This window comes from Panthera onca, chromosome B4 (genome assembly GCF_046562875.1).
Source record: "Panthera onca isolate mPanOnc1 chromosome B4, mPanOnc1 haplotype 2, whole genome shotgun sequence".
In the NCBI taxonomy this organism is placed as follows: domain Eukaryota; kingdom Metazoa; phylum Chordata; class Mammalia; order Carnivora; family Felidae; genus Panthera; species Panthera onca.
The window spans coordinates 110316395-110343689 of record NC_138345.1 but is presented as its reverse complement, the minus strand read 5'-3'; the positions used below and the strand labels follow the sequence as shown (position 1 = coordinate 110343689).

At 37.2% G+C, this 27295-nt stretch overlaps 1 protein-coding gene across 7 annotated transcripts in view; it reads left to right on the top strand.

The window, feature by feature from the left end:
• The window catches only part of KITLG (KIT ligand), an 84955-nt gene that overhangs the window by 37921 nt on the left and 19739 nt on the right, over positions 1 to 27295 (top strand). For 5 of the 7 annotated variants that reach the window (XM_060656818.3, XM_060656817.3, XM_060656816.3 and 2 more), the window contains 4 exons: positions 7111 to 7173; positions 20930 to 21100; positions 23245 to 23404; positions 24149 to 24232. In XM_060656818.3, the coding sequence (XP_060512801.1) occupies positions 7111 to 7173; positions 20930 to 21100; positions 23245 to 23404; positions 24149 to 24232 (478 nt within the window). The remainder of the gene's footprint in view (positions 1 to 7110; positions 7174 to 20929; positions 21101 to 23244; positions 23405 to 24148; positions 24233 to 27295) is intronic. The other 2 variants (XM_060656822.3, XM_060656823.3) reach the window with 2 other exon arrangements.

The following is a 27295-nucleotide window of genomic DNA, read 5'->3' as shown; positions in this document are numbered from 1 at the left end:
ACCAGCATTTGTAGGATATCATCTGAGCATCATTCAATCATACTTTTTTAGGGTACTTATTGAAAGTACAGCTATCAGGGCTCTACTGCAGAAATAGGGAGTCTCAGCTGGTGGAGATGGGGTGTAGGAACGGTAATGTTGCCAAGTAGCAGCCTAGGTGATAGGGTGCCAGGACTGCTGAAGCCATAATACTTGTTAAGGTTGGGTTTTTTTCATCTTTGGGGGGGGGGGGGGGGAGAAAGTGTTCTCATCCTTACTCATGAATTTCACTAATTCAGACAGCAACATGAGTGACTTCAGAGTTGTATGGATACAGATAATCACAGCCTCACTCTAAAGTAGAGTGGGGCGGAGCATCTTGAAGTCAGGCATACTGGCTTGTTTAAGCGTCAGCTCTGCTGTTACTTTGCTGTGTGATCTTGGACAAATAAATCCGGGATTCAATTTCTGGATTTTAAAACGAGGAACAAGGACATGATCAGTAGTTCTGAGCCTAGGATTCATAAACTTCGAACTCTTACAAGTGGAGCTCCAGACTGTGCCTCTGTACGCTTTATGCACATTTCTGGGAAGAAGGTATATACTTTTAATTTCCCAGAGAAGCCTGTGATACCCCTCCCCCCAAAGAGAAGCAAAACAAATCTTCTTGGAAGCCCTTTTCAGCTCTGCAATTCTTTCATTCCATAATGATACTTTGTGCGGTTGCACCTTTCAGAATAATTCAGTAATGCCTGGACTCCAGGAGGTTGCATAGAACAAGAGGTAATTGTTCTGCAGGCATAACCTTGGTATATTCTATTTGGGAGAAATAAAGTAGGTTGACAGTACCTTTTTACCTTTGCTCACAGTAATTTCTTTTGACTGAACTCATTTCTTCACAGTCTCTACCGATTCTGCCTCGGCATTAGGTGGCAACTTGCACTGGGGCCCACCAACCTGAAGTCTGTTTGCTTGGGGTGATTCTCATGTCACAGAAGCACATGATTTACGACCTTAATGTCATTTTTTTTGTTTTTTTTTTATTTCTTCTTGGATCCTTTGTGCTGTCCCTACAGTCCCTATGGTTTTCATTTGAAATCCTTCTGGCATGTTTGCTCGGCATAATAGTTCATCTATTTACAGAACATTTTGCTTTGTTTCTAAAAAATGTTGCAAGACTTGTTTTAAATGGCAGACTCAGACCTACCTAAAGAAAAGGTCAAGTGTCTGGGAAGAGGATGAATCAAACTTTAAAAACTTGTATCTGTGGGACAATTAGGCTACAGCTTTTAACAGTTGTGTTAATATAAGGAGGCATACAAATATTGAAATAGTTCAAATTAGTTTCTCCTTTTGTTCTTCCTACTGTTTCTTTCATTTGTGATCATAGTGTTCTTCCATTTGGGGGTATTTGATTAAATGTGACCATGTTGCTTTTTAAAACCCTATTTATTTTAAAATATCTTTTGAATAATGTTTAAGGCAGGCTGCAGTCCCAGCCCCATCTTATAAAGGTGAAATTACTCTTTCAAGGTCAGTTTACAAATCAGTGTAATAGAATTAAAACACAGGAATTTATGGTTTTCCTGGTCTTGTGATAGGCACTTACTTTAACATAATAGGAGTTCAGCATAATGGGAGATCATAAAATATCTTAGATAAATTTCACTTCGGACAGTTTTGAATAATTCTGATTTTTATTCTTCAAATGCAGTGTTCTTCAAATAGAATTCTCGCCGCATAGGTTTTTGTTTTTTTGGAGCTTTGAAAAACAGTGGTTTGACAACTGGATAGTTTTTAAATTTTATTAGTTTGCTATATTTAGCATTTTAATTTCTTCTCCTGTGGTCAGTAGAAATCTTCTTTTCCACTTAAAACTAAATTTTGGACTTTCAGTATTCAAAGAAAGGACAGAAGTATATTAGAAATAATATTTGTAAAACTAACAAGTATGTGGCCTGCTATATTACCAAGCATGTCCAACTTACTGTGAAGAAAAAAAAAATATTTTTTCCTTTGCAGGATGACCCACTTAGGTACTATGTCTCCTACTCCTTGACTTTTTAAAGCAGTAGTTACTGCGTGAGTATCCAGGTACCATGCAAAGCACATTGTCCCCTTTAATCATTACAACCCTAGGAAGTAATTATTTTTACCCCCTGTTTACTGATTAGGAAGCTGAGACCTAGTGATAAGTGACCTGATCATCCTTATCTGGAAATAGGAAGCTGAATGGAGAGGTTTGAACCTGTAACTGTTTCTGGAACACAAGAACCTAGTTAATAATGTATGATGTCTTAATTTAAGCTGTAAATGTCAATAAACTGAGGGTTGATGGGGGGGTGAGAGGGAGGGGAAAGTGGGTGATGAGCATTGAGGAGGGTACCTGTTGGGATGAGCACTGGGTGTTGTATGGAAACCAGTTTGACAATAAGTTTCATATTAAAAATAAAAATAAATTAAAAAAAAAAAGATGTAAATGTCAACTGCAGTTTTAAGAACTATCATTGTAACCTCTTGAATTTTACTTCCTAAGTAGTAGTCACATGATGAGGCAGTGAATATAATCTAGATGTTCTTTTAATCTCTCTCTCTTTCTCTCTCGTTTTTGTTTTTGGAGGGAGAAGAGTCCTCTAACTTTTAGGTATTCTTCACTGAGAAACGATGACTCAGAAAAGTCTTGTAAAATTGCCATCTTAACTTTGTTTTAGTTGCTAATTGAGTTATTATCAAAAAACAAATACCTGTGAAAACCGAAGACAGTTGTCCTGGTGAATTAGATTGTTAGTATTAACAGGAGATGACTTAACAAGGGAAAATTTGAAAAGCAAAAAGCTTCCTCCTGTGTTATTTCTGAAAATCAGCATTACACTAAGCTGTACATGAGTAGGCTGTGATATTTAAATATGAGCATAGATTTTTTCCCCCCTCTACAGCAGCAACTCTTTAACTTCTCTGGGTCTGAAACTCTGGAAACTGTGGACTCTTTTCCCAGAGGCTTTGTTATGTGCAACATTTTATGTACAGTGTCAAGGGAACCGTGAGTTACCACTCCTGTATTTTGATTGTTGCCTTGAACTTGGGGAGAACAATGGAGACAAGTATGTGTCTCAGCAAAGACATTTAAGAAGCCACTATTTCATAAGATTTAGAGACCTCAACGACATTTGAATTATGAGTTCCAAAGATTTTAGATTAGCGATCTAGAGAGGGCATTAAATGTTCTAACCTTGAGTTCTTTTTCTCCTGAGTCCAAACACCTTTAGGGCCTGCTATGCAGCCAGTGACAATTTGGCATAAAAAAAACTTTTTCTTGGCTGAGTTTTCAGGATTTCTGCATGCTGCCCCTTATGCATTTTTTTCTTTGTTCTTCCCAGTGTCACTGAGTATAGTCAGTCCTCAAGACATCCAAAAAATACAGCCAAAGGGGCCCATCTAGTAGAGTGGGCCCATCATAAAGTGACTTGTGTTGCTGTTTTATGCATTTTACAATCTGGCATAGTACTGACATCCTCATACTCCAAATCACAAAGCTCACTGGGATAATTTGGCGTTCAGAAAAATTTTTAATCAGTTAAGTTCCATTTCATTATTTTATATTTTGCCCTGAACTTATTTTAGAAACTAGAATAGATTTGTTTTCAGAATCTACAGTTTTGATTACTTATCTGTTTGACCCTACCAACAGGCTACTTCCCTAGATTCTAAACCTCGTTCCTGGGTTTTTGTTTTTGTTTTGTTTTGTTTTGTTTTCAGCTTCCAGTCTCTACAGGAATATTTAATACATGTTGAACACTTTCCTAGTGGTCTTCTAAACTGTTCCTGGTCTCTCTTCTGTCCTTGCTGTAATCTATCCTTGCAGACCAATCTTTCTGAATTTACTATCCCATCCCTCCCTGCTTAGACATTTAATGCAGCACCACTTCTTCTGTGAGAAAGTTAGATCAGACTCAATTTTCAGTAACTAGTTTGTTCCCTTTATTTTAGAGACAAATAGAGGTTCTATAGAGAAGAAACGATGTGTCTAAGGAAGAAGTGACTTGCTGTAGGGTTCTGGTAAAACGTGTCTTACCGAACCTCACTGTCTCCTAGTGGGCTGCCTTCACCCAACACTCAAGTCCTTCTCTCATGTGGCTTTCCTGGCATATTTCCTACCTCTTACCTGCTGGAGCTTGATTTATCTGTCCACGATTTCCCAAACACACCTTGTGCTTTCCCATTTCTTTGTCTTTGCATATGACCTCTCCTCTAGGTAGGAAAAAATTGAGGCTAAAGTAGATTAAGGAACTTGCCCGAGATCTCTGAGTTACCAGGCTGAGGGCCTGGATCAACCCGAACGGCATATTCCCAGCACCTGTTCAGTGACTCCTACATCAGACTAACTCAAAGGAACATCTAAACTCCGGGCCCAAGGCTCCCTCTATACTGTCACACTTCCTATAATAATCCATGTATATCAAGCTGAATTTATCACAAGGTTATCTGTGCTGAGTGCTTTTTAACACACTCTTGTGTGCTTGGAAAGTAATACAGTAACTCATGAAGCAACCATAAGAATCTACAACTTGACTCCCTAAGTTCTCCCTAAGTTCTCTTCCAAATATAATTGGAAAGGAACCAATGTAAGCTGAGAAAATAATAAAGGGAGACTGCCCTATAGATGACTTACTGAGCCCAGCACGTGGGGCCAGGTTTGTATCCTTCCTGCATCTGGAACTCTTGAGCTCTGCTACCTGGAGACGCCAATTAACCCCTCTGGGCCTCCATGTCTTCATCTATAAAATAGACCTAATAATATATGTCTCATGAAGTTGTGGCAGACTGTATATAAAATTTGTTATGGATTATGAAGCATTTTTAGGAATACTATTACTTTTCATCCTATCAGAAATTAAATATCAGCAAATCAGTTTAATGCAGAATTTATTATTATATACCCCTTCCCCCCCAAGTAATAAGGCATAGAGATTTCAGTGTGTTGGTCAGAGAACTTCTTGTAAGGTTTCTTTGACTTCTTTGAACCAATTTATATATATAAATTAATAATAAAATTAATTGACCATATCCCTTATATTTCTTCCTGCTTGTTAGGAGTATGTATATATATACTCAGGTCCTAAATTTGCTGAATACGAATTCTGTCAATTTTATAAAGATGGATGGAAATAGATAATGTAAATTATCCCGAAGAAGGGGCTAGCAGGTTGTGTTCGGAACACCTGCCACTTCTTGTCCAGTTTTTCCATCTGGAATGGCTTTCATTTACAAGGTTGGTTCATAACATAATAGAATGTTGTTGCTTAGTCTAATTCCAGTTTTAACACATGTGGAAGTGTCCACTGTTTCTTTGCCAGCAGGGCTTACATAAAATGACTGGGTACTTTTGCCTTTCAAACATGGGGATGAAGATCCAAAAGACAAAAGAAATCATGGAAGCATGGGGAGAAATTTGAGAGGAAGAACGTACCCAGGACAAATGTGCAGATAGTAGATGAAATGTGTAGTAGAACAAAGAGGAAAGGGAGGCACTGCTGTCCAAGATCTGAGTTCTAGTTCTCGTCCATACTCCTCACGTCGTAGCTGTGTGACCTCTTTGAGCCTCAAGTTCTCCATCTGTTAAATAGAGATAATGTGTCACAGGGATTGGAAGACTAGATGTGATGAGGCAACATAAGCCCTTCATGACCACAGTGCCTGGCACATACTACATATTCAGAAAAGGTTAGGCTCCAGACTAAGGTGAGTGTAAGACGAGTAAGATGTACCCTTGGAGGTAGAATGGTGGTAAGCACGAGGGAGCAGTTTCTCCCTTGGCTCCCTTCTGACTACTTATGCCTGTGCCTAGATTCTTTTCTCACCAAATTTTTCTCAGATTCTAGAAGCTATTGGCATGGCCAGGAAGAAACATACAGATTGTGTTACAGGAGACTTGTCGGAGGTGACCCAGTCCAGCAAACGTGAGCAAGATCCTAGCTTAATGTGGGGAAGAGCAAAGTTTTTGGATGTATTGAAGACGTAATAGTGTAAAACCACACTTTTCCACCGTATGTCGTCTTAAGACTCCATGGTCTGAATCAGTTGTTGGCTGTATTCAGCTGGAAATGGTAATAGTGGTGGCATGACCGAGCTAGTACTGTTTGTAGGAAAGGAGATCAGGGAATCTAGAACTCTAAGACACCAGGATATATATTCTAGAAGTCAGTTGCCAATATATCTCTCAGTAAAGAATCTAGATTGTGTTTATGATGTGTTTGGCACATTCAGTTAGTTCATACATTGACTATTTGGGCATGGGTACTTTTATCTCCATTTTATAGATGAGAGAAACCAAAGTACAGAATTTAGCTTTGGTTCCAGATCAGATGTTTGGTCAACATATGCCACAATGACTGATAAAAATGTGTGAGATATTTTTTAAAAGCCTGTGAAAGAAGCTAGGTAAACATTTGAGACCTTTCTTAAGTCCTGGGGAAGCAGATTAAGCTCTCTCACAGAACTGAATCTTTACAAGTTAGGTTAGAAAGCACTTGGATCTCATAAGTAGTAGTTCTTTGGAAGTTTCACTGACATTTTTTTCTAGGATCAATAAATTCTCAAACTTGCATCAAAGTCATCTAGAGAATTTGTTAAGTAAGATTCAGTAGGTCTGATGTGTTCTGAGAAGTTACATGTCTAGCAGGTTCCCTGGTGATGTTGACACATCGCTTTGAAAACCACTGGCAAAAGAACCCAAAACAAAGAAGACACATCATATTATTGATTCTTTGGTGAAACAGTAGGAAACTAGTCCTGGGAGGGAATTCCAAGACCACAGGTAAAAATTGAAATTTAGAGGTTTCCAAAATTCAATGGATTATACTTAGCCACTCATTATTGAATTTGGAGTCCAAAAGACTTGTATGGTCACTTCCTTTTTTTTTTTTTTTTTTTTTTGAGAGTGCCTGTGATTACAAAGGGAAATCAAGAAAGGAAAATCACTATGTAAATATTGAAATTCAGTGGTAACTTAACAACGATATCACACGTGTGTATGTGTTTTCCTCCAAACCATTAAAAATAATGATTAATTGATATATATAAATTTTCTCATGGATTTTTTTTCCTTCTTTGTTTTTCTTCTGGTCTCTGTAGGTGGCAAATCTTCCAAAAGACTATAAGATAGCCCTCAAATATGTCCCCGGGATGGATGTTTTGGTATGTAAACTGTACATTTCTGCGTTTCTTTTTCAGAGCTGACAAAAGAGATGAGAACATTCTATTGAGACAGGAAATTATCTGCCATTTAGGAGTTTACTGACAGTATTTGAAGAAGGTATTTTTGGAATTTGACTTGCATAGTTTTGTTTTTGGCTTTTTTTTTTTTTTTGAGCAAGCAAGAGCAGAGGAGGGCCAAAGAGAGAGAATCCCAAGCAGGCTCTGTGCTGTCAGCAAAGAGCCCAGTGTGGGGCTCAAACCCATGAACCATGAGATCATGACCTGAGCTGAAATCAAGAGTTGGGCACTCGACTGACTGAGCCACCCAGGCGCTCCATAAATGTGTATTTTTAATGAAACATTATAAATACTACCATGCCTCTTTCCTATCTCCAGTGGTCCCCACTTTGTCTCGTACAGGCAATTTGACTCTTAGGAACAAGTATTTTGAGCTGGAATCTTTCATTCTACCATGTGTTTTCAAGTCATGGCCTGAGGAGTTGTGTTGAGTGCAACAGTGCATAGTAACTCTGCCTGCTCTTTCATATTTAGCAAACTATGCACCCATACAGAAGATACTGTATTTTTTGCATATTTTCATATTTATGTTAATTGCACTGTAGTACATATACCACTTTGCAACTTGCCTATATTTTGTGACATGCCTTTGACCTATAATGTGCCGATCCACGATGATTCATTTTAACTACTGGATTGTGTTCCTTGACTTAATTTAAAATCATTTGGGTTACTCTGCAAGTAAACATCTTTCCACGATTTATGAAATGCTTATTATAAATCCACCCTGTGCAAGTTGTCTTAGGCTTTGAATACTTTTTGTGGCTTAGTCAATCAAAATGATGACCATTTGAAGTGTGTTACATCACTAAGTGTGCTTAAAAAGTCATTCAAAGACTATAAGGTTATTTTCAAGAGAATGTCAAAGGCCAATTTTCATTAAGAAAGTAAACATTTTAGCACGAGCTATCTAAAGTTCCTTAGAACTCCTTCGAATGTGTTTCTTCATGTTGAACCAGATACCCTCAAGTTTAGGTTAGTGTCTGTTCCACTGAATTAGGGGGAGTTCTTTTCAAATAGGAATGTAAAATCATAGCAGCTTGAAAGTTAATTCATCTATTCAGTCGATCACTCAGGCAGCAGGTACAGTATTTGTTAGGAAAAGTTCTGGAGCCAGCCCTTTGGCAGACATTTTAAGGAACAAACACATCAATTAGCTTTATGTGCAAAAAATTTAATAACTAGTTGAGGGGGACTATCTGGCCTTTTCATAATGCTTTTTTTTTTTTTTTTTTTTTAACTTTCATGATGATTTCACATATTTATTTCTTTGGATGGTTAGAAAAACCCTTCAAGGAAGGCAAGACAGCTTCTGTGATTTGTATGGGTTCTTGTTTTACAAATGACACACTGAGGTTTATAAGCATTTTGCCCAGGGTTATCCAACTAAAAAGTGACAGTCTTAAAAAGAAACCTCTAGTCATCAATAGCAAGGGAGGGTGTCCTAAGTGAAACACGTAAGTAATAAAGGTGCACCCTGCTCCTGACAGAAGCATTTAGGTCTGCGATTGCCAAACTCAAAGAAATCATGCAGCTTTTCATGTTAAATTGAAAATAACAAAATAGATTACTTTGTGCTGATAAAATCCTAGGTTGTGCTCAGTCACACATTTTAGTATGGGCTGTGGTAGCAAGAGCCAAACTTGCAAAAATAAAGCTGATTCGTTGCCACGTTTTTTTTTTCTTGTTTCTGTAATTGAGAAAAGTCCACTATTATTTGATCTTGGCACACCGTCCTGGCACAACTGGAGAAACTTTGTTCTTGGCTACCACAGTTGGCAAGAAAAATAAGCTCGTGCATAAGGCTTTGGGTAGAAACGGGGTCTTACACTTTGTTTTACCTTTATTTTAAAATGTTAGTTTCTGCCAAGACCAGAGGAGTTTCCCAGTGGAGAGGCCAGTGATTATTTGTCAGTGGTCAGAGACCCAGCTGCGTTATATTTTGTCTTTAAACAATAAAGGGTGGAGTAGGAATCAGAATGAGCACCAGAAAGATTGTCTGGGGCCACGGCAATAAAATTCCGTCTTGAAGCACCGGGCAGAAGGTGGCTCTAGAATAGAATACGCTTTATTGTTGTAGTTTTGCTTTAAAATTCTGCTAAGTACTCCTGAAAATGGTGGGGGGAGGGGAGGTACTTTTCTAAGGGACCTCTTAGAAAATTACCTAGGAGTTTCCTTCTCACAAATAGCAGGGTGCTACCAGCCAGTTGGTATTTAAACCTGATGATAATCACCAATTCTGTCTTAAGCTCTTGAAACTGTAATATTGCCAGACTGTTAGGATTTTAAGTCACTAACCTTAAAAATCCTAAACATTTCTGATCCTTTCATTTACCAGTGACGTTATTGCAGAAAGACCAAAAATTGGATTGCTGAATTTGTGCCCCACATCTGCTGTTATCCCAATGTTTATAAAATGATATATATTATGACTTGCTTATGGTATTTGAGTAAAAAGAAGATTTATCCATTTTTAATTATAGATTTATCAGCTTTAACTTTTTATTTGGAAATAATTCCAAACTTACAGAAAAGTTGTGAGTATTCCAAATACACTCACAAACTCTTTAATGCGTATTCGTCTACTTTTAACATTTTGCCTCATTTACTTTACTAAAGTAAATGTGCAAGCGTGTGTGTTATTGTTTTTCTGAACTCATCGAATCACTTGTATATATAAGGGATGTTTACCGCTACATGCTTCAGTGTGTGTTTCCTAAGTAAAGGCTTTTCTCCTTTGTAACCACAGTATGGTTGTCAACTTCAGTAAATTTAGCAATAACTAAAATACTTAAATCTATTGGCTGTATCTTTTTAATATTTTCCTCTAGTACAAGATCCAGGCTAGGATAATGGCTTGCATTTTTACATCAGGTGTGAGACGGCCAAATGTCTCCCAAAGATGTCCCATGCTGTGACCATATCACCTTACATGTAAAAAGGGATTTTGCAGATATAATTAAATGCCCCATTTCTAAGTCCTTAAGCTATCTGAAATTATCCAGATTGTTCTATTCTAATCACATGAATCCTTATATGAGGGAGGCAGAAGTATCAGAGCCAGAGAGAGTGATTAGAAGATGTTACGCCATTGGCTTTGAAGATGGGGAAGGGGCCACGGGCCAAGGGACGCAGGTGGTGGCCTCCAAAGGCTGAAGAGGGCAAGGAAAATAATTCTCCTGAAGAGCCCCTTTGAATAAACCAGCCCACGTGCACACCTTGATTTGAGCCTAAACAGCCTGGAGTTGGATCTGACCTCAACAATTGTAACATCATAAATTTGTACTGTTTTAAGCCCACCAGTCTGCTTTAAGAGTTCCTCAGCCTTTCTTTTGTCTTTATGACACTGAGATTTTTGAGTAACACAGCCCTCCTCTTTAAGTAAAACGTGTGTCTCTGAGACACTTGATTCGTGTTTCTTGATGACTGTTATATTCAGGTTATGTGTTCCAAGCCGTGAATGCTATATAAGTGATGAAGCATCCTCAGGTTATCATACCCGGAGGCACACAGTGTCCATCTTCCCCCTTCATGGCGCTGTTTGGATCACCTGATTAAGGTGTTACACTGTTTCTGTGTGTTTACTCATGAGCAACTCAGAAGCAATATTTGGGGAGATGTTTTAAGACCATGTACGGTTCTTCATCAAAGTTTATCCCATAAATTGAGTATGTGTTGACGATTCTTACCTAAACCAGTCTTTGCCACATCAGTTTCTATTTTCAAAGGCAGGGTTAAACAAAGAAGCCCTTGGCAATATGTAACAATAAGCCTGCAGGCCACCTTCCCTTTAGCACCTTCACCCTTGTGTCCAGGATTCCCATTCTCAATTCTCCCCACCTTTCTCTACCCGGCCCTGCGGCCTCTGGGCTCTTCCCATCTCCCTTGCCATTTCAGGACTTCTCATTTGAGGTTTTGACTCTTCTTGAGTAGACAGAGTAATTAAAAAAAAACAAACACACCTGATTATTTTACCCCTCCTTCTTCATACACTTTGATGTCTGTGTGCCTGTTGCTCTTAGGAAACAGAAAAAGGAGCTCCTTAAATAACACCTTCAAGATTCTCATGATCTGGCCCCTTTCCAAGTCCTCTTTTAGCCGCACATCCTCACGTGTTTTCTGTTGCCACTGTTCCTCTGCACACGGCTTTCTGTGTACCTGAGTAGTCCTTTGATTCCGGCAACTTCTGACTCTTGCTTTCAATTTCACTTCTTTAAGGGAGCCTTCCCCTTCTTCCTCGAAGAAGCCAAATCCTCCTGTTGGAAACTCTTTTTGTAACATCCTTCAAAATAGCAGTTTTCCATTTATCTGCGGATTTATTTAATTGATAACCTTCTAGTTAACGCCTGTAAACATCTGTAAGGCAGGAATTTGTCGATGTTTGCTCTTATGTCTTCAGTGCGTGATGAACAATAGGCACTTAATAAATCCCTGCTGAAAGTGACGAAGGAAGAAGTTCCCATGTCATCTCATGTAATTTCTCTAAGGAGCAAATTTGACCTGAGTAGAGTACATGAGATTATTGTGTTGAGTGCCTGTAACTCCTCACACAATACCTGCACTTCAATATTATTGCTGTCTTTTTTTTAGATATGTGTATTTTATTAAAAATCTTAGATGTGAGGTATTCAATTTTTAAGGGTTTTTTTACGTTTATTTTTGAGAGAGAGGGAGAGAGAGAATGTGAGTGAAGGAGGGGTGGAGAGAGAGGGAGACACAGAATCTGAAGCAGGCCGCAGGCCCCAGGCTCCAAGCTGTCAGCACAGAGCCTGACAAGGAGCTCAACCTCACGAACTATGAGATCATGACCTGAGCTGAGTCGGACACTCAACCAACTGAGCCACCCCACGTATTATGCAATTTTAGGAATCATGGTTTTCTTGAGGCTTCTGTCCAACCGCTTTCACTGAGTCATTTCCATATTCAAGAACATTCTCACTGTTCCCAGTAACTAAAGGCTGAAAGCCAAATTCCTGAATCTAATGTTCATAATCTTCATAATCTTGCCTCCTCCTAACCACCTCATATTAATACCTATTTTTGCCCAACACAAACCAGCCACCCCAGCTAGATGCATCCCTGCCTCCTACAATTACATTGCTTATTCTCAACTCTGACTTTGCTCAGTGCTACTTCCCTTGGCCAGGGATGTCCTTTCCCCTTCCATCCAGCCATCCCAATTCTACCTGTAGAATCCTGCAGTGTCTCACAGCTAAAAGCATCTTCTCCATGGCCTCTTGTCCAAGATCAGGGTGAGATCTACCTTTCTCACCAGGGCTAGTTCCTACTGTTCCATGCTCTCTTCCCCGCATCATCCAGTAAAACTGGCTTCACCCCTACTCTGCTTGCCTCGGGGGATGCAGTGGTCAGGAATACCAAGATGGTGTCTGATCTGTAGACTTTACCTTTTAGTTCATCATCTCTGAATTTTTATAGAACTTGTCCAAAAACAACTCATTTTGGGTACCTGATCATATTATATCTCACCTAGCTATTTAAAATTGTATGTGTTATATATTTGTCTCAAAATGTTGTGAGAAATAATTAAGATAGGAAAAGCCCAAGATATAAGATCTATACATTGTCAGATGCTATCATTATTATTTTCTTATGTTTTCTATTTTTACTGTATTTTATTTGTCTAATGATTAGGGATCAAATCTTTCACTCCTTTATATTTCCTCACCTTTCAAGCAGATAGTTGTTACTCAGAAACTGCTTACCAGTTAGCATTTAACTGTGGCAAAAAAATGTCTTGATTTCCAAATCTTGAAAGGTCCATCTTCATTTGTTTAGAGTTCTTTGGTTCTCACTAACAGTAATGAATTCAAACTTAATTCTAAAGAGGAAAGAAAGAAAGAAAAAGTTCCGGTTATAAGGATACTGAAAAGTAGCATTCCAAGTTAAAGGGCAAGGATGCAGCCAGGCTTCATGAAGGGACTCCAGCCAGTTGTCCAATCAGTTATGGCCACAGAGCAACTTCACTAGTTGTGAGTATGATTCCTGAGGGGCAACCCTATGGTTAGAAGTACTTCCTGTAGAAATAGATGAAATCAGCCAAGCAGACACTGTAGTTATCTACTTCTATCTCCCATAGAATAAGTATTTATTTAAAAAGAATAGGTATAAAATGTTAGTCAAATGAATAAAACATAACATTAAATACTAATTCTAAGAAGATTGTCTTTTTTTAAATTTATTTATTTTTAGAGAGAGCACATAAGTAAGGGGGGGGGGGGTGGAAAGAATCTTAAGCAGGCTCAGCTGACTCTGGAGCCACCCAGGCATCCCAAAACTATTTTTAAGTGGCTCTTTTGTGTACTCAAACTACAGGCAGCGTCCATCTTTAGTGATTATGTTAAGATGCTGTTCAGAATATCTAGACCACTGCTGTCTAGTAGAAACATAATGAAAGCTATATATATAATCTTAAAAATTGTTCAGTAGCCACATTTTAAAAAGTTAAAGGGGGGGGGGGGGGACATGGGGCACCTGGATGACTCAGTCAGTTGAGCGGCTGAGTCTTGATTTCAGCTCAGGTCATGATCCCAAGGTTGTGGTATGGAGCCCCTCATGGGGTTCCTGCTGAGCGTGGAGCCTACTTGGGCTTCTCTCTCTCTCTCTCTCTCTCTCTCTCTCTCTCTCTCTCTCTGTCTCTCTCTCTCTCTTTACTACGATATATCCAAAATATCATTTTACCCTATCAATATAAATTAATGGAATTTTATATTTTTTCATGTTATTCAAAATCCACAGTGTATTTCATAGCTACAGCACATTTCAGTGCAGACGTTAAATTTTCATCAGAAATATTTACTCCATGTTTAGATTTTCATAAAGTTTACAGTTGAAAGTGCAGATTCACAAACCTAAGATTTTCTAAATATACTTAAAAATTTTTCAGTCATTGAATCAAGTATTGATTTTTAAATGTAAACAAAAGTAAGTAAAATAAAATGTTAGTGCTTTATACTAGCCACATTTTGAGCGATCAGTAGCCACAGGTGGCTAATAGCCCCTGTATTTTATGACCCCTTTAGTCTATGGAGAAATTGAAGCTCTGAATAGACGAAGTGACTTGACTGAAATCACAAAGTGTGTTAACAGTTAAGACTAAACACCGAACCTCTCGTTCATCCTTTCTGCCCTCACCTCTCTGTGCTGTTCCTTCCTCACTGTGCTATTTTGTGTCTGGCTCAGGGACCATTTATAGGCCATGGGAAACAACACATATTTATAGTATGTGGGCTGATTACCATCTTAATCAGGTTAAAGTTGCTACGTCACTTTAATTCAAGCAAGAAAATGCAAAGTTAGATGCCTAAAGTAAATACCGAAGACCCAAATTGTTTAGGGAGAAGACCAAAATAAATCCTGACAAAACCCGGCTCCTCCAAAAGGGAGTTAAGATTTTAGAGATTCCACACTACTAATGTGAGCACACACTGCTTTTGCAAAGTGCTTTTATAGAAATGTTTGAAATTTGCCTGCTGTGGAATGTTTGTGAGTAGCAGGGGAGTGTCAGTTCTCTAGCCTTTAAGAGTAAATACCAGAAGGAGGATAAAGAAAGGCCACTAAAGGCAATTGGCATTTGCCGTTTGGTTGTGACCATTGGCTTGGAGAAATTTATTTTCATCAGTAGACTCTGAATTCATTGAAATGAGACGGAACCATTTCCGTTCCCAAGAGATGTCTTAATTGAGTCCAAGGGCCAGTATAGTCTGGTCTAGATGTGAGACCACAAGACTCATAGACAACCTGGCAGAAGAAATGCTGCAGCTGTATGTGCTTTGTATCACTGACAAAAGAACTAAGTGAGTGCTTGGGAGTCTCGGTTTTGTAATGTTTCTGTTTTAAATTTATTGTACAACCTTGGACAATCACGTCATTGCTCTAAGTCTTGGCATTCCCATCTGTGAAATTATGGGGCTGGACCAGGTGGTCTTCGGTATTCCTTCCAGATCCAAACTATTGTGATTCTAATGGCGTGGCTCTAGGTTCTTTTGATTTCTCAGAAGGGAAATGCTGGAAACAGGAGAGGAAACAAAGGAATGCTTTGTGCCTTGGGCATTCATACCTCTAATACTGGCACACACACATTAAAGAAAAGAAAACAAAAACAATCTAAGTGGGCGGTAATGCTAGTAATTAGATTAGTTAGAATAGAAGACTGAGTGCATGCTTCTTGTGAATATTCCTCAGAGGGCTCATGGTTATGAGCCAGTGCTGTTTCTCTGTAAGAATCCTAACAGATACATTACCCCAGCTCCTTTGTCAGGAACTCTCACAACGCAGATACCAACCTTAGACCCAGTAAGGAAGCACACAGGTATCTGTCTTCAAATAGCTACCAAATGGAAAGAAGCGCCAAGTGCTTGCATGAAGAAATTTACAGTACATTGTGTCCACTTTCACCTTCTGATTCTATAAAGCTAATGGTGACTGCTCTTAGAGACTCCCTCTGCATCCAAGATTGATGCAGAATAATGTGTCAGGTTCTTTCAGCTAATAAAGCAGAACAATTTCTTGAATGAAGCAGAGGACAGAGAAGAGAAAGTATGGCAGACTCAGTAAGTCCCCAGGATGTTTGTTTTTTAAATTTTTATTTTTTTAATGTTTATTTTTGAGAGAGAGCTCATCTGCAAGTTGGGAAGGGGCAGAGAGAGGGTGGGGAACAGGATCTGAAGCAGGCTCTGTGCTGACAGCAGAAAGCCCTATCTGGGGCTCAACTCATGAACGGTGAGATCATGACCTCAGCCCAAGTCGATGCTCAACCGACTGAGCCACCCAGGCACCCACTAGGATGTTTTTAAAACACACAATTTCAGCCAGGGTCTCAAATGTATCAGTTCTGGGATTGCAGAGGTGTTATATCACATATCATATGTTATCTATTTCATATATTCGTATATTATGTATTTTAAATATGTGTGGTTTTAGAATGTGCATGGATTTTTTCATTATTGATCTTTAGAAGCAGTAGTATTCCTAGTTATGTTTAGAATGCTTTTAAGTATAATAGTTTTTATATCTTTCATTTAATCATGTAGTTAAATCATCAACTTAGTCATGATGCTATAAACTTTAAAATCCCTTAGGGGTACCCAGATGGCTCGGTTGAGCACCCCACTCTTGATTTCAGCTACTGTTGTGATCCCAGAGTTGTGGGATGGAGCCCCACATCTGGCTCCGTGCTGAGCATGGAGCCTGCTTAGGACTTTTCTCTCTCTCTCTACCCCCCTCTCTCCCTCTCCCTGTCCCTCCCTTCCTCTGCCCCTCTCCCCAGCTCACACACTTTAAACTTAAAAAAAAAATCACTTACAGGAGGTTCACAGTTTTAAGCAAATCTTCAAGGGTAGGGGCGTGGTAGCCCGTTAAGGATATTGATGCATTATCATTGACTAACTTAGCATTCTAGAATGATATGTGTTATATAGGAATTGAAAGCATATCTTTCCAGTGGTTTTATCCAGAGTTGCTGTAATTAACCCAGAAAATGTAAGATGGAAGCTACCAAGAAAGAAGATAAGAAATTGAGAGTATGGAGTTAAGGAAAACCCAGATAGATTTTCCCTTTCATTTTTATTTTATTTATTATTTTTTTAATTTTTTTTTTTTTGATAGAGGCAGACTACAAGTGGGGGAGGGGCAGAGAGAGAGGGAGACACAGAATCTGAAGCAGGTTCCAGGCTCAGAGCTGTCAGCACAAAGCTCCTTGCGGGGCTCAAACCCATGAACTGTGAGATCATGACCTGAGCCGAAGTCAATCACTTAACTGACTGAGCCACCCAGGCAGCCCTGGATTTTCCCTTTCAAAGCAAGGATTGTATTTCTTTTTGTATGTATATGGGTGAGTCGAACATTAAGTTACATGTACTTTAAGAATTTGAAAGGTACTTTTTACATCACTTCATTGAACTCCTCTGTGGCTTTATCAACTTTCCTAATTCTTCACATTCTTCTGTTAGTAAAATAGAGAACATTATTTATATCTTACATTCTTCTAATGCATGTTGTGAGTTAATATTTATATGGAACTATTTGAGCTTAAAATTGTCTCTGAAGGCTAAGAAAGTGTGACAATAATGCCTGTTATTAAGGCAAAGGAAAAGATTACATTTGGGAGCCCCATAGCCTTAAATCATCCATTTCCTAATCATAATCTTGGAATCAGTCAAAAAAAAAAAAAAAAAAAACAGGTCTGTCATCTCACAAATGAAATATTAGCTTACTGTATTTTGTTCTCTTTTGCAAATCATTGACTATATTTAATTAAAAAGAAAATATGGAACTGCTTGATGATATAGTCAGAACTGGTTTTCTTTTTTGCAGGGAGACAGGTCAAAACTGGCCGATATTTGATATATTTTTTTTAACCTCAGATCTATCTTTAATAAGTCCAAGAATCCTGGGGTGCCTGGGTGGCTCAGTCAGTTAGGTGTCCGACTTTGGCTCAGGTCATGTTTTCACGGCTCGTGGTTTGTGGTTTGAGCCGCACATTGGGCTCTGTGCTGATAGCTCAGAGCCTGGAGCTTGCTTCCAATTCTGTGTCTCCCTCTCTCAGGCCCTCCCCCACTCACACTCTGTCTCAGTCTCTCTCTCTCAAAAATAAACATTAAATTTTTTTTAAATAAAAAAAATAAGTCCAAGAATCCTAAAATCCTAACATGTAACTCTTTGAACAAATTAATGAAAAGATAGAAGTCTGAATTGTACAGTTTTTCCCAAGAAAATTATTGCAAGAATGAATAATGAATGAAATACAACTTATAAGATGTTTAGAGATGTGTTTTTCAGCAGTGTAGTACAGAAATTTCGTATTGGCTATTGATGAATTCATGTTAAAGGGGCAGATTTGGCTAAGATTAGATTGTTGGATTGCCATGATTTCACTGTAAGAAATTACAAGTTTAGGCTTGAGGATTTTCCTGGAAAAAGTTGATTGCCTCAGCTGTTGATTAGGTATGTGGACAGAACGTGGGTGGCCATGAGGGAGTCGTCATAGCTAAATGAGAACTTGAATGCATAATGCAAACCTAGAGTTCAGCTGAAAATAGAGATAAACAGAAGTGGTAGCAATAAGCACCCCCAGAGTTCCCAGGTTTAAATATAAGAAACCTATAAACAATTTTTTTTCTACTTTAACCACAAAAAAGAAAAAAACCTCACTTAAGGCAAAGATTGCAGAAACTAAATGAATACCTTATTTCAGATTAAGGGAACTTGATTTTGGTTCTTCCACATCAGAAGATCTGAGGGGAAGGATAGGCAAGAATATTTATAAAGCGGAATAATGACAGAGTTTGAAGAGACCCAACACCTAAAATCTTCTTGCCACAGTAAAATTTGCACAATTACAACAGAATGAACTAATTGGGGAAGGCTTCCCTGCCCTATAAATACCCTTCAAACAGTATTTCCAGGATATGCTGTGTCCTGTATCCTAGGAAATGTGCCCCTTGCTGATAGGGCTGGCTATCTAAAAGGGAATTATCACTGCCTAAATGGTGGGAGACTTGGAGAGTGATTAAGCCCTGTAGGAAAGACTGACATCTTGGAAAAAGACGTGCGAATGATGTGAATGTGAACTTGCATGTGCTTGGGATAAGCACTGAGTAAACAAAACAAAGAATCCATTCTGAACATACTTTGGAAACACATAGTCTTTGAGAACTTGGTTGATGAGTTGAGTGAAATGGCCTAATTGAACTAATTCCCATTTGGGGGTTTGTTTATTCTACTTTTCTGAAGCCAGAGCCAACACTCCTGAAAGTTTTGAATGTCATTTAGTGCTTCCAGGAATTGGGGCTTACCATTCTGTAGATAAACCAGTCTCCTTTTTAGCTGTGTTCTATTAATTAAAACTGTTCTGTTAAATGAATAGATGGCCCCCAAATATCCTAATTTAGGATAAATTACTTGGCCTTCCCTTAGAGATATTCTGCTGGTAGAAATCGGATTTAGTGGTTTGATTCATTTTATGTGGCATCAGTTACTCCCTGTGATTATAATATATTTATTACAGCAGAAGTTATTTTAAATAATTTAGGATCACGTAAGCTATGGCAATTGTAGCCATTCCCAATCTTTTTTCCCTCACTTGTTACATTTTAGCAGATTAAAGAAAAAAAATCAGAGCTTCTACTTAAAAGATCCTTGTGAGAAAACATAACATTAAAATACAGAATATATATGAACTTAAGTAATTATTTTAAGTAATGCCGCACTAATTTAAAAAATCCTGAAATCCATTTTAATGTATCAAGGAGGTTTTTTTCCTAATAATCTAAACCTCTACTGGCCCAGAACCATTCATAGCCAAGGTTGGGAAACTATGCCCTGTAGGTCAGATCCAGTCTGTACCTGGTTTTATATGGCCAGCTAACTGAGATTAGTTTTTACAGATGGACATTTGTGGTCTGTTTGATAATAGAGAATGCTGTGAGGCCCAACCACACCAAATGCTGACCCAAAATAAAGAATTCCATTAATTTTATTGGTAGACCTGTACTAAAAAAGATTAAATTTGGTTATTATGCAAAAGAAATTATATTCAATTATATTTTCTGTAATAAAAGTTTTGTAGAAATTTTCTTTCTATATATGTACCTGCATAATATCCTTTATTTTTGCCTCTTAGCATGCCAAGTCTAACATATTATCTGGCTCTTTACATAAAGTATAGATCCCTGACAGAGTAATTTTTTTCTCATGTATTTTTTTCTTCACTCATGCATCTGTTCAGCAAATAATTTCTGAGCAACTTTCACATGCCAGACACAGTTCTAGGCCATAGGGACACCATGGGGAACAAGCTTTTATAAAAAAAAAAAAAAACTGCCTTCATAAAACTTACAAATTATGTACATTATCTCCCCATAACTACCTTGTTCCATTATTCCCATTCCCATCCAAGAGAGGTTCAGAGAATTTACGTGGCTTGCCTGGAGTTTCTCAGCCCAAAACAAACCCAGTTATACCTGACTCTTAAGATTTGAGCTTCTAACCAATGGGCAGAGCTAGCATCATGGGCAGGACTCTGTGCTTGGTTTAATGCTTTACTGTCACCATCTTGTAATTAGTCAGCTTTGAACAACTTTTTGAACAATAAATGTATTTTCATTTTGTCCTTGGACCCACAAGTTATGTGGCTGGTCCTGCTGCTAAGGCAAAAGTGCTTCTCTCTCAGACCACATTCCTGCCATGATTGTTGTTTGATTTTTAAAGACCCACATGAATTTATGTGTAGAGAAACCTTGAAATCTATCAAGCAGTTTGGAAAAACAGGCTATTTTTAATCCATTGCTTATTATTTCAGTTCACCAAAAGACTGCAAGTTCCTTGAAGTCTAGGGCTCTCTCCTACAGTTTTGTTTTTTTTTTTTTAACTCCTTCTGTGCTAAAGCTTTTCTAAGAACAGTGAGTAAACTTGTCAAGGGTAAGACTTGGCTCTGTCTTAGTTTACTTCCATACGAGAGCAATATTGTTCATCATCAATATTGGCTCTGATCTTTATTAATTTGCAAATTTTGAAACCGATGTTAAATCTGAGGTAAACAAAACATCTGACCTGTTCTGATATAAGGAAATTCTTTATCCCGCAGTGACTAAAACATTGATGTCTTTGAGGGGTGACTGACCATAGAGATTTTATCTTCCTTTCTTTCAATTTCTTTCAGCCTAGTCATTGTTGGATAAGCGTGATGGTGGAACAGTTGTCAGTCAGCTTGACTGATCTTCTGGACAAGTTTTCAAATATTTCTGAAGGCTTGAGTAATTATTCTATCATAGACAAACTTGTGAAAATAGTGGATGACCTTGTGGAGTGCGTGGAAGGACACTCATCTGAGGTAACTTTGTATTCCCTGGGATTCCTTTTTTACTACTTTTCTCCAAAACCTATGCCCTTTGGCAGTGGCAAGAGTGGGGTTGTCTCTATTTGTGAAGTTTTTAATTTAAAGACTTTTAATTAAAAATTCTTTTCAGATGAGCACAGTGAATAGGTGTTTGTAGTTACCCTGCAATGCTGAAATCTACATTAAGGCTTAAATGTTGTTACTTAACATAAAAATAAAATTTATTCACACCTCAACGTAAGAAAAAAAAAAACACCTTTATTTCAGAAGGTAGTGAAGTCCTTCTAACCTACCTATTAGGTTACAAATGTTCATTTATCTTTAAATGGAAAATTACCTATAATGAACACTCTTACTTAACCTTTTATCCATAGTAATCCTGTCACAATAATGAAGTGCATTTTCACATCTCCAGTCCAGGGCATTTGATGATTCGTTGTCACCAGCCTCAGAATGTGGTCATGGCAGTGTTTTCAGATCTAAGTATATTGAAGAGGCAGAGTACAGAGATTAAAAATGAGGTGTTAGGGTTCAAATCCTGACTCTGTCACTAATTAGCTTTGCGAACTTAACCTCTCTGTGCTCACTTTCTTTATGCCTAAAATGAGGACAATGACAGGGTGCATCTCACGGAATTGACATTGGATGATTTCTGATTAATGCCTTAGTACCATGTCCGTCAAAATAAATCCTAATAAATATTTCTTATTCTTATTTGAGAACACCTCATCTATAATAAGATAGGTCTTGGGAGGCCTGCTTTGGCATAGAGTTTACAGTTCAGGGTTTATCCTACAGGCCTTCTAGATGCTTAAATCTAAGGTTTTAAACATGGTTCTGTACTGTAAAACTCAAATACTACCTTCTCATCCATCTTCCAGTCACTCTTCAAGACCCAATGTCAGTCCCATTTGTGTTTCAAACTGAGAGTTCTTACCATACTAATAGCCTCCTCACTGTATTTCATCACTTCTATGCTTTACTTTCTAATTTCTGAATAGTGTGTCTTAAAATCTATAGCCTCTTAGAGTTAACGTGTCTTTTCATATTGTTAGTACAAATAGTGTTCTGAGGGCAATGATACAAGGTCAAGGACCCCAAAAGTAGGGCATATCAGGAACAGTGTCACGGAGGAAATAAGCTCCCATTGGAGCTTGAAAGATGGAGTTAGGTGCTAGGTAAATGGTGATGTCGAGAAGAGTACCCCAAACACTGGAGAATGTACACTTACTAATCATGGCACTTTGGCAAGAACCCAGCTGGTATTTCTCAATTTTTTTGGCGATTGAGTTAATCTATATAAAGCACTTAGAGTGGTATATAGCAAGTGCTACATAGGTGTTGTTATTACCTGCTTTTCTTTATAGGTAATCATGCATTTACAAATTCCTAAACTATAGTGTTAGTTTGCTTTCTTGGGGAACTTCTAGAAATTAATCATACTCTTTATTCTTTCATAACTTGGTTCTTTCACTTAGCATTGTTTATAACTTATATTCACTTTGATGCATACAGCTGAAACTCAGTTTTTTTCCTGCTTATAGAGTTGATTCAATATACCAATATTTATTAAACCACTCTTCTGTTGTTTGATGTAAGGGTTATAGAATACTGCTGCTAAGAACTTTCTTATATGTCTCCTGGTGCATATGTGCAAGAACTTCACTACAGTATTCACCTAGAAGTAGAATTGCTGGGTTACAAAGTGGACACATGTCCTACTTTACCAGAGGATATCCAATGTGCCAGTTTACATCATTCCACCAGTGTATGGGTTCCCTTTGTTCCATATTCTTGGCAATATTTAGTATCATCAGAATTGTTAATTTTGGGCTATTTGGAGAATGTGTTATGTAAGGGTATTTTTTTTTTTTGAGGAATAATTATTTTAAAGCATGTCTAGTCACCTTATTCATCCCCACCAGCACCCCATTCCTTTTATCTGGAGTTGAGCCCCAGACCTAACTGGATGGGATCACTACCTTGCAGTACCAATTGAATTATGTGTGTTAAAGCAGTTGTCTAAAAGTATCAATTTTACTTGAGTTTTTGGAGGACATGTTTATAATCTATTACCTTGACGTCAGTTAAATCTGTAAATTATCTGAAAAACACAATCCTTTTTTTTATTCTTCTAGAATGTAAAAAAATCATCTAAGAGCCCAGAACCCAGGCTTTTTACTCCTGAAGAATTCTTTAGAATTTTTAATAGATCCATTGATGCCTTCAAGGACTTGGAGATGGTGGCATCTAAAACTAGTGAATGTGTGGTTTCTTCAACATTAAGTCCCGAAAAAGGTAAGACATGTAAGCATTTCTAATTTAAATGTCAAAAGCAAGCTTGAATCTTGAATGTTTAGGTAAGAATCTACTTCTGACTCAAATATATGTGTAGCTAGAGAAAGATGTATGTGTATATGTGTAATACAAAGACCTATATCAATGGCATGAAAGAAATGATCAGTTAATTTGTTTGTTTTCAAGCCACAGCAACACTCCTCATTTTCAAATATAAGAATTGTGTGTGAGTAAACAATATAGGAATTAGTCACTCATATTTTTTATCTGGTCTTTGCTAGCATTGTGCAAGTATATTATTCTTCACCTCCACTCTTCTTAATGTACCCTTTTCAAATCTTTTCCTTAAGGTCTGCCTCTGGGTCATGAATTCTGATCTTCAGTAGTTACTCTGTATTAAGAACCTTTTTTCCCACTGGGTCCCAGTATTACAAAATCTAATTTCATTGCTTTTTCTGTTTTGTTTTGTTTTGTTTTGTTTTTTGTTTTGAAGACCAATTACCAACAATTTGTGTTACTCATACTTATTAACCTATGTAAGCAATGAATCCTTGTTCTATAACGTGATTGTGGTGCATTTAATAAAAATAGAACAGGACTCGGTATGAAATAAATAGGATCTTAATAATCAAGATTTGGGAAGCAGACCTAGAAAATATTCTGGTATTGCACTTCAGGCTTTTGCGGACTCTGTAATTCATTAAATCGCCATGCAACACTGACACATTATTGCTTTCTATTTAGATTCCAGGGTCAGTGTCACAAAACCATTTATGTTACCCCCTGTTGCAGCCAGCTCCCTTAGGAATGACAGCAGTAGCAGTAATAGTAAGTACATATATCTGATTTAATGCATGCATGACTCCAGTTAGCATCTATAGGAGTATTGCATGGGCTTTAAAGGAAATTTCTGCAATTACTACTATTAATACTGTTCTGTTACTGTTCTTCCTGTTATGGTCTTCCTCAGAATTAAATATTAGGCTTGTATAAGTGGGTTTCCCTATAACTGGAAATAATTTTTAGAGAATTGGGTCAAAATCTTCTAAAATTATTTTACATAAGGCGTGTAATTAATTTTAGATACTTTTAAGCTTTATTCATTGTCAACTTACATTTTTATGTGAAATTTGCCTGACAAAAATGGAATTTAAAAATTGAAAGTACAAATGTTGGTTATATAGAATTCCAAGGATATTTTCAGTTTTGTTTATATTTACTATTCACAGTATTTACTATTGTGTGTTTGTACATTTGATGATTTTATTTTACTATAAAATTATTTTAGAGGAGAATATGCTGCTTTGCCTGAAATTTCTTTCCTTTTAACCAAGAACCCAATTTTGTGCAAGTCTAATGTCCTCTTTTCAAATACAGGCAAGGTCATTATAAAGATCATTGGGTTTTACTAAATATTCTGATCCTCTAGTTTCACGGAAGCTGTAGGAGGAAGAACTTCATCCTGTGATCTTAGCTAAGAAAATCATCCCTCAAAACTTCGTAATGGGGCACTGTCATATGATCAGGGACATAGAAGAACTACCTGTAAATAAGAGTAATCAATTTAGTACCAATCCACCATAACAAATCTGCAATTCAGAAAAATTTTAAAAACCTCTAAAATCCATTTGTTTAGGAATTTTGGCCACCAAAACTGGACCTGACCCGTGATAAGGCTACTTATATATAGTATTTTTCCTTCCAAAAGTGAATATTTCTTGATTTCACTACAGAAATACTGTGTTTGATTACAGTGTGCTACCCAGACCTCAATGAGGATATTATATACAATATTTGTAAGACAGAACTTTGTAAAATCTGAAATTTTGAATTACATAACACGTCAGATCTGAAAAGTTTTAAGAACGGACTACATGGGTTAAGATCTCTACTACCAATTTTATTAATCTTTTCAAAGATGCAACTTTTAGCTTCTTAGTTTATATTATGTCATTTTTTTTTTAATTTTTTTAATGTTTATTTTTGAGAGAGAGAGCACGAGTGGGGGAGGGACAGAGAGAGAGGGAGACACAGAATCCGAAGCAAGCTCCAGGCTGAGCTGTCAGCACAGAGCCTGATGCGGGGCTCGAACCCATGAACCGTGAGATCATGACCTGTGCCGAAGTCAGATGCTCCACCGACTGAGCCACCCAGGCGCCCCTATTTCATTGATTTCTAATCTTTCTTATTTCCTTTTACTTGGGGTTGAGTTTGTTCAGCTTACTTCTAGTTTTCTTCAAGTAGAAAAATCTAATCATTGATTTTTAAACCATTCTAATTTTCTAATATAAGCACTTAAAGGTATAAGTTTTCTTGTAAACAACTTTAGTTGCATCCCATACACTTTGATATATTGTGTTTCCATCATTTCCTCAAAAATATTTTTTAATTATCCATGTGATTTATTCTGTGATTAATGGGTAATATTAAAATGGTTCCTTGATGTCTAAACATATGTGGTTCTTCTGGGTACCTTACTGGTTTCTAAATTTTGTTGTCAGAAAACATACACTGTAATCTTTCAAAATTTATTGAGACTTATTTTATGTGTATCATTCAAATACGGAGTGTAGCATTCTCAAATTTGATCAAAATGGTTATAGTGTTCAGATCTTCAATATCTTTATTACATTTTTTTGTCTAATTTTTTATCAATTACTGAGGGGTATTAAAAATCTTAAGATTGTGGATTTGGCCATTTGTCCTTTTGGTTATGAGTTTTTCACTTCATATATTTTGAAGCTGTATTATTAGGTGGTTATATTGATTATTATTATGGGTTCCCTGATTAACAGACCTTTATATTGTTACTGAAATATTCCTCATTACCTCTGCTAGTATTCTGTCTTGAAGTGTATTTTATCTGCATTAGTAGAGCCAGTTTTTCTTATCCTTACTTTTTTCATGGTATATTTTTTTCTTTCCAATCTATTGTCTTTATTTTTAAAGTACATCTCTGGTAGACAGTATATAGTTGGGCCTTGCTATTTTAGCAAGTCTTTGACTTTTAATTGGAGTGTTTAATCCATTTATATTTAATACAGTTATTATATTATTATTATTATTATTATTATCATCATATCAACATATGGTTGGATTTGGGTCTACCATTTTGTTTCCTATTTGCCTCATTTCTTTATTTCTCCTTTCCAGGTTGATTTTGGGTTAATTTTTTTTAATTATTTTGTTTTCAATAAAATTTAAAATTTATTATTTTGTGGTTGTTTTAGGAGTTACAATATATATCTTAACTTGAAATGTTCTACTTAGTTAATATTAGAGCACCAAGAAAAAAATAGGAGAAATATCTTTTGTGCTACATAGTATATTTAATCACACACGTGCCAATAACACATATATTAGGTAGTTTAATATTATCTCAGATGTTAGAGGTTTTGTTCATTGTTTTCCCTTGCCCCGATCTCTTTTCTCTATTCATCAAAATGTATAATTTCTACTTACCTGTTTTCACGTTCCCTGACTCTTCTGCCATTTGTAAGCTGCTAAATTTTTCATCCAGTACATTTTTATTTTTTGCTATTTTTAATTTTTTTATAGAAGTTTAATTCATACAAAATTGAGGAGAAGGTACAGAGATTTCCCACACCCTCCCTGCCCCCACACATGTGCAGCCTCTATTATCAGCATCCCCCTCCCCCCCCCCCCACCAGAGGTAACTTTGTTACAACTGATGAACTTACATGGACACATCATAATCATTGGAAGTGCATATTTTACATAGGGTTCACTCTTGGTGCTGTACATTCTTTGCGTTTGGATCTAGTGCATTTTTTTCATTTCTAAGTCTGTATTTTGCATTCTAGAATTTCCATTTGATTCTTATTTTCCTGCTGAGATTTGCATTCTGCATATTCATTATGATAATATTTT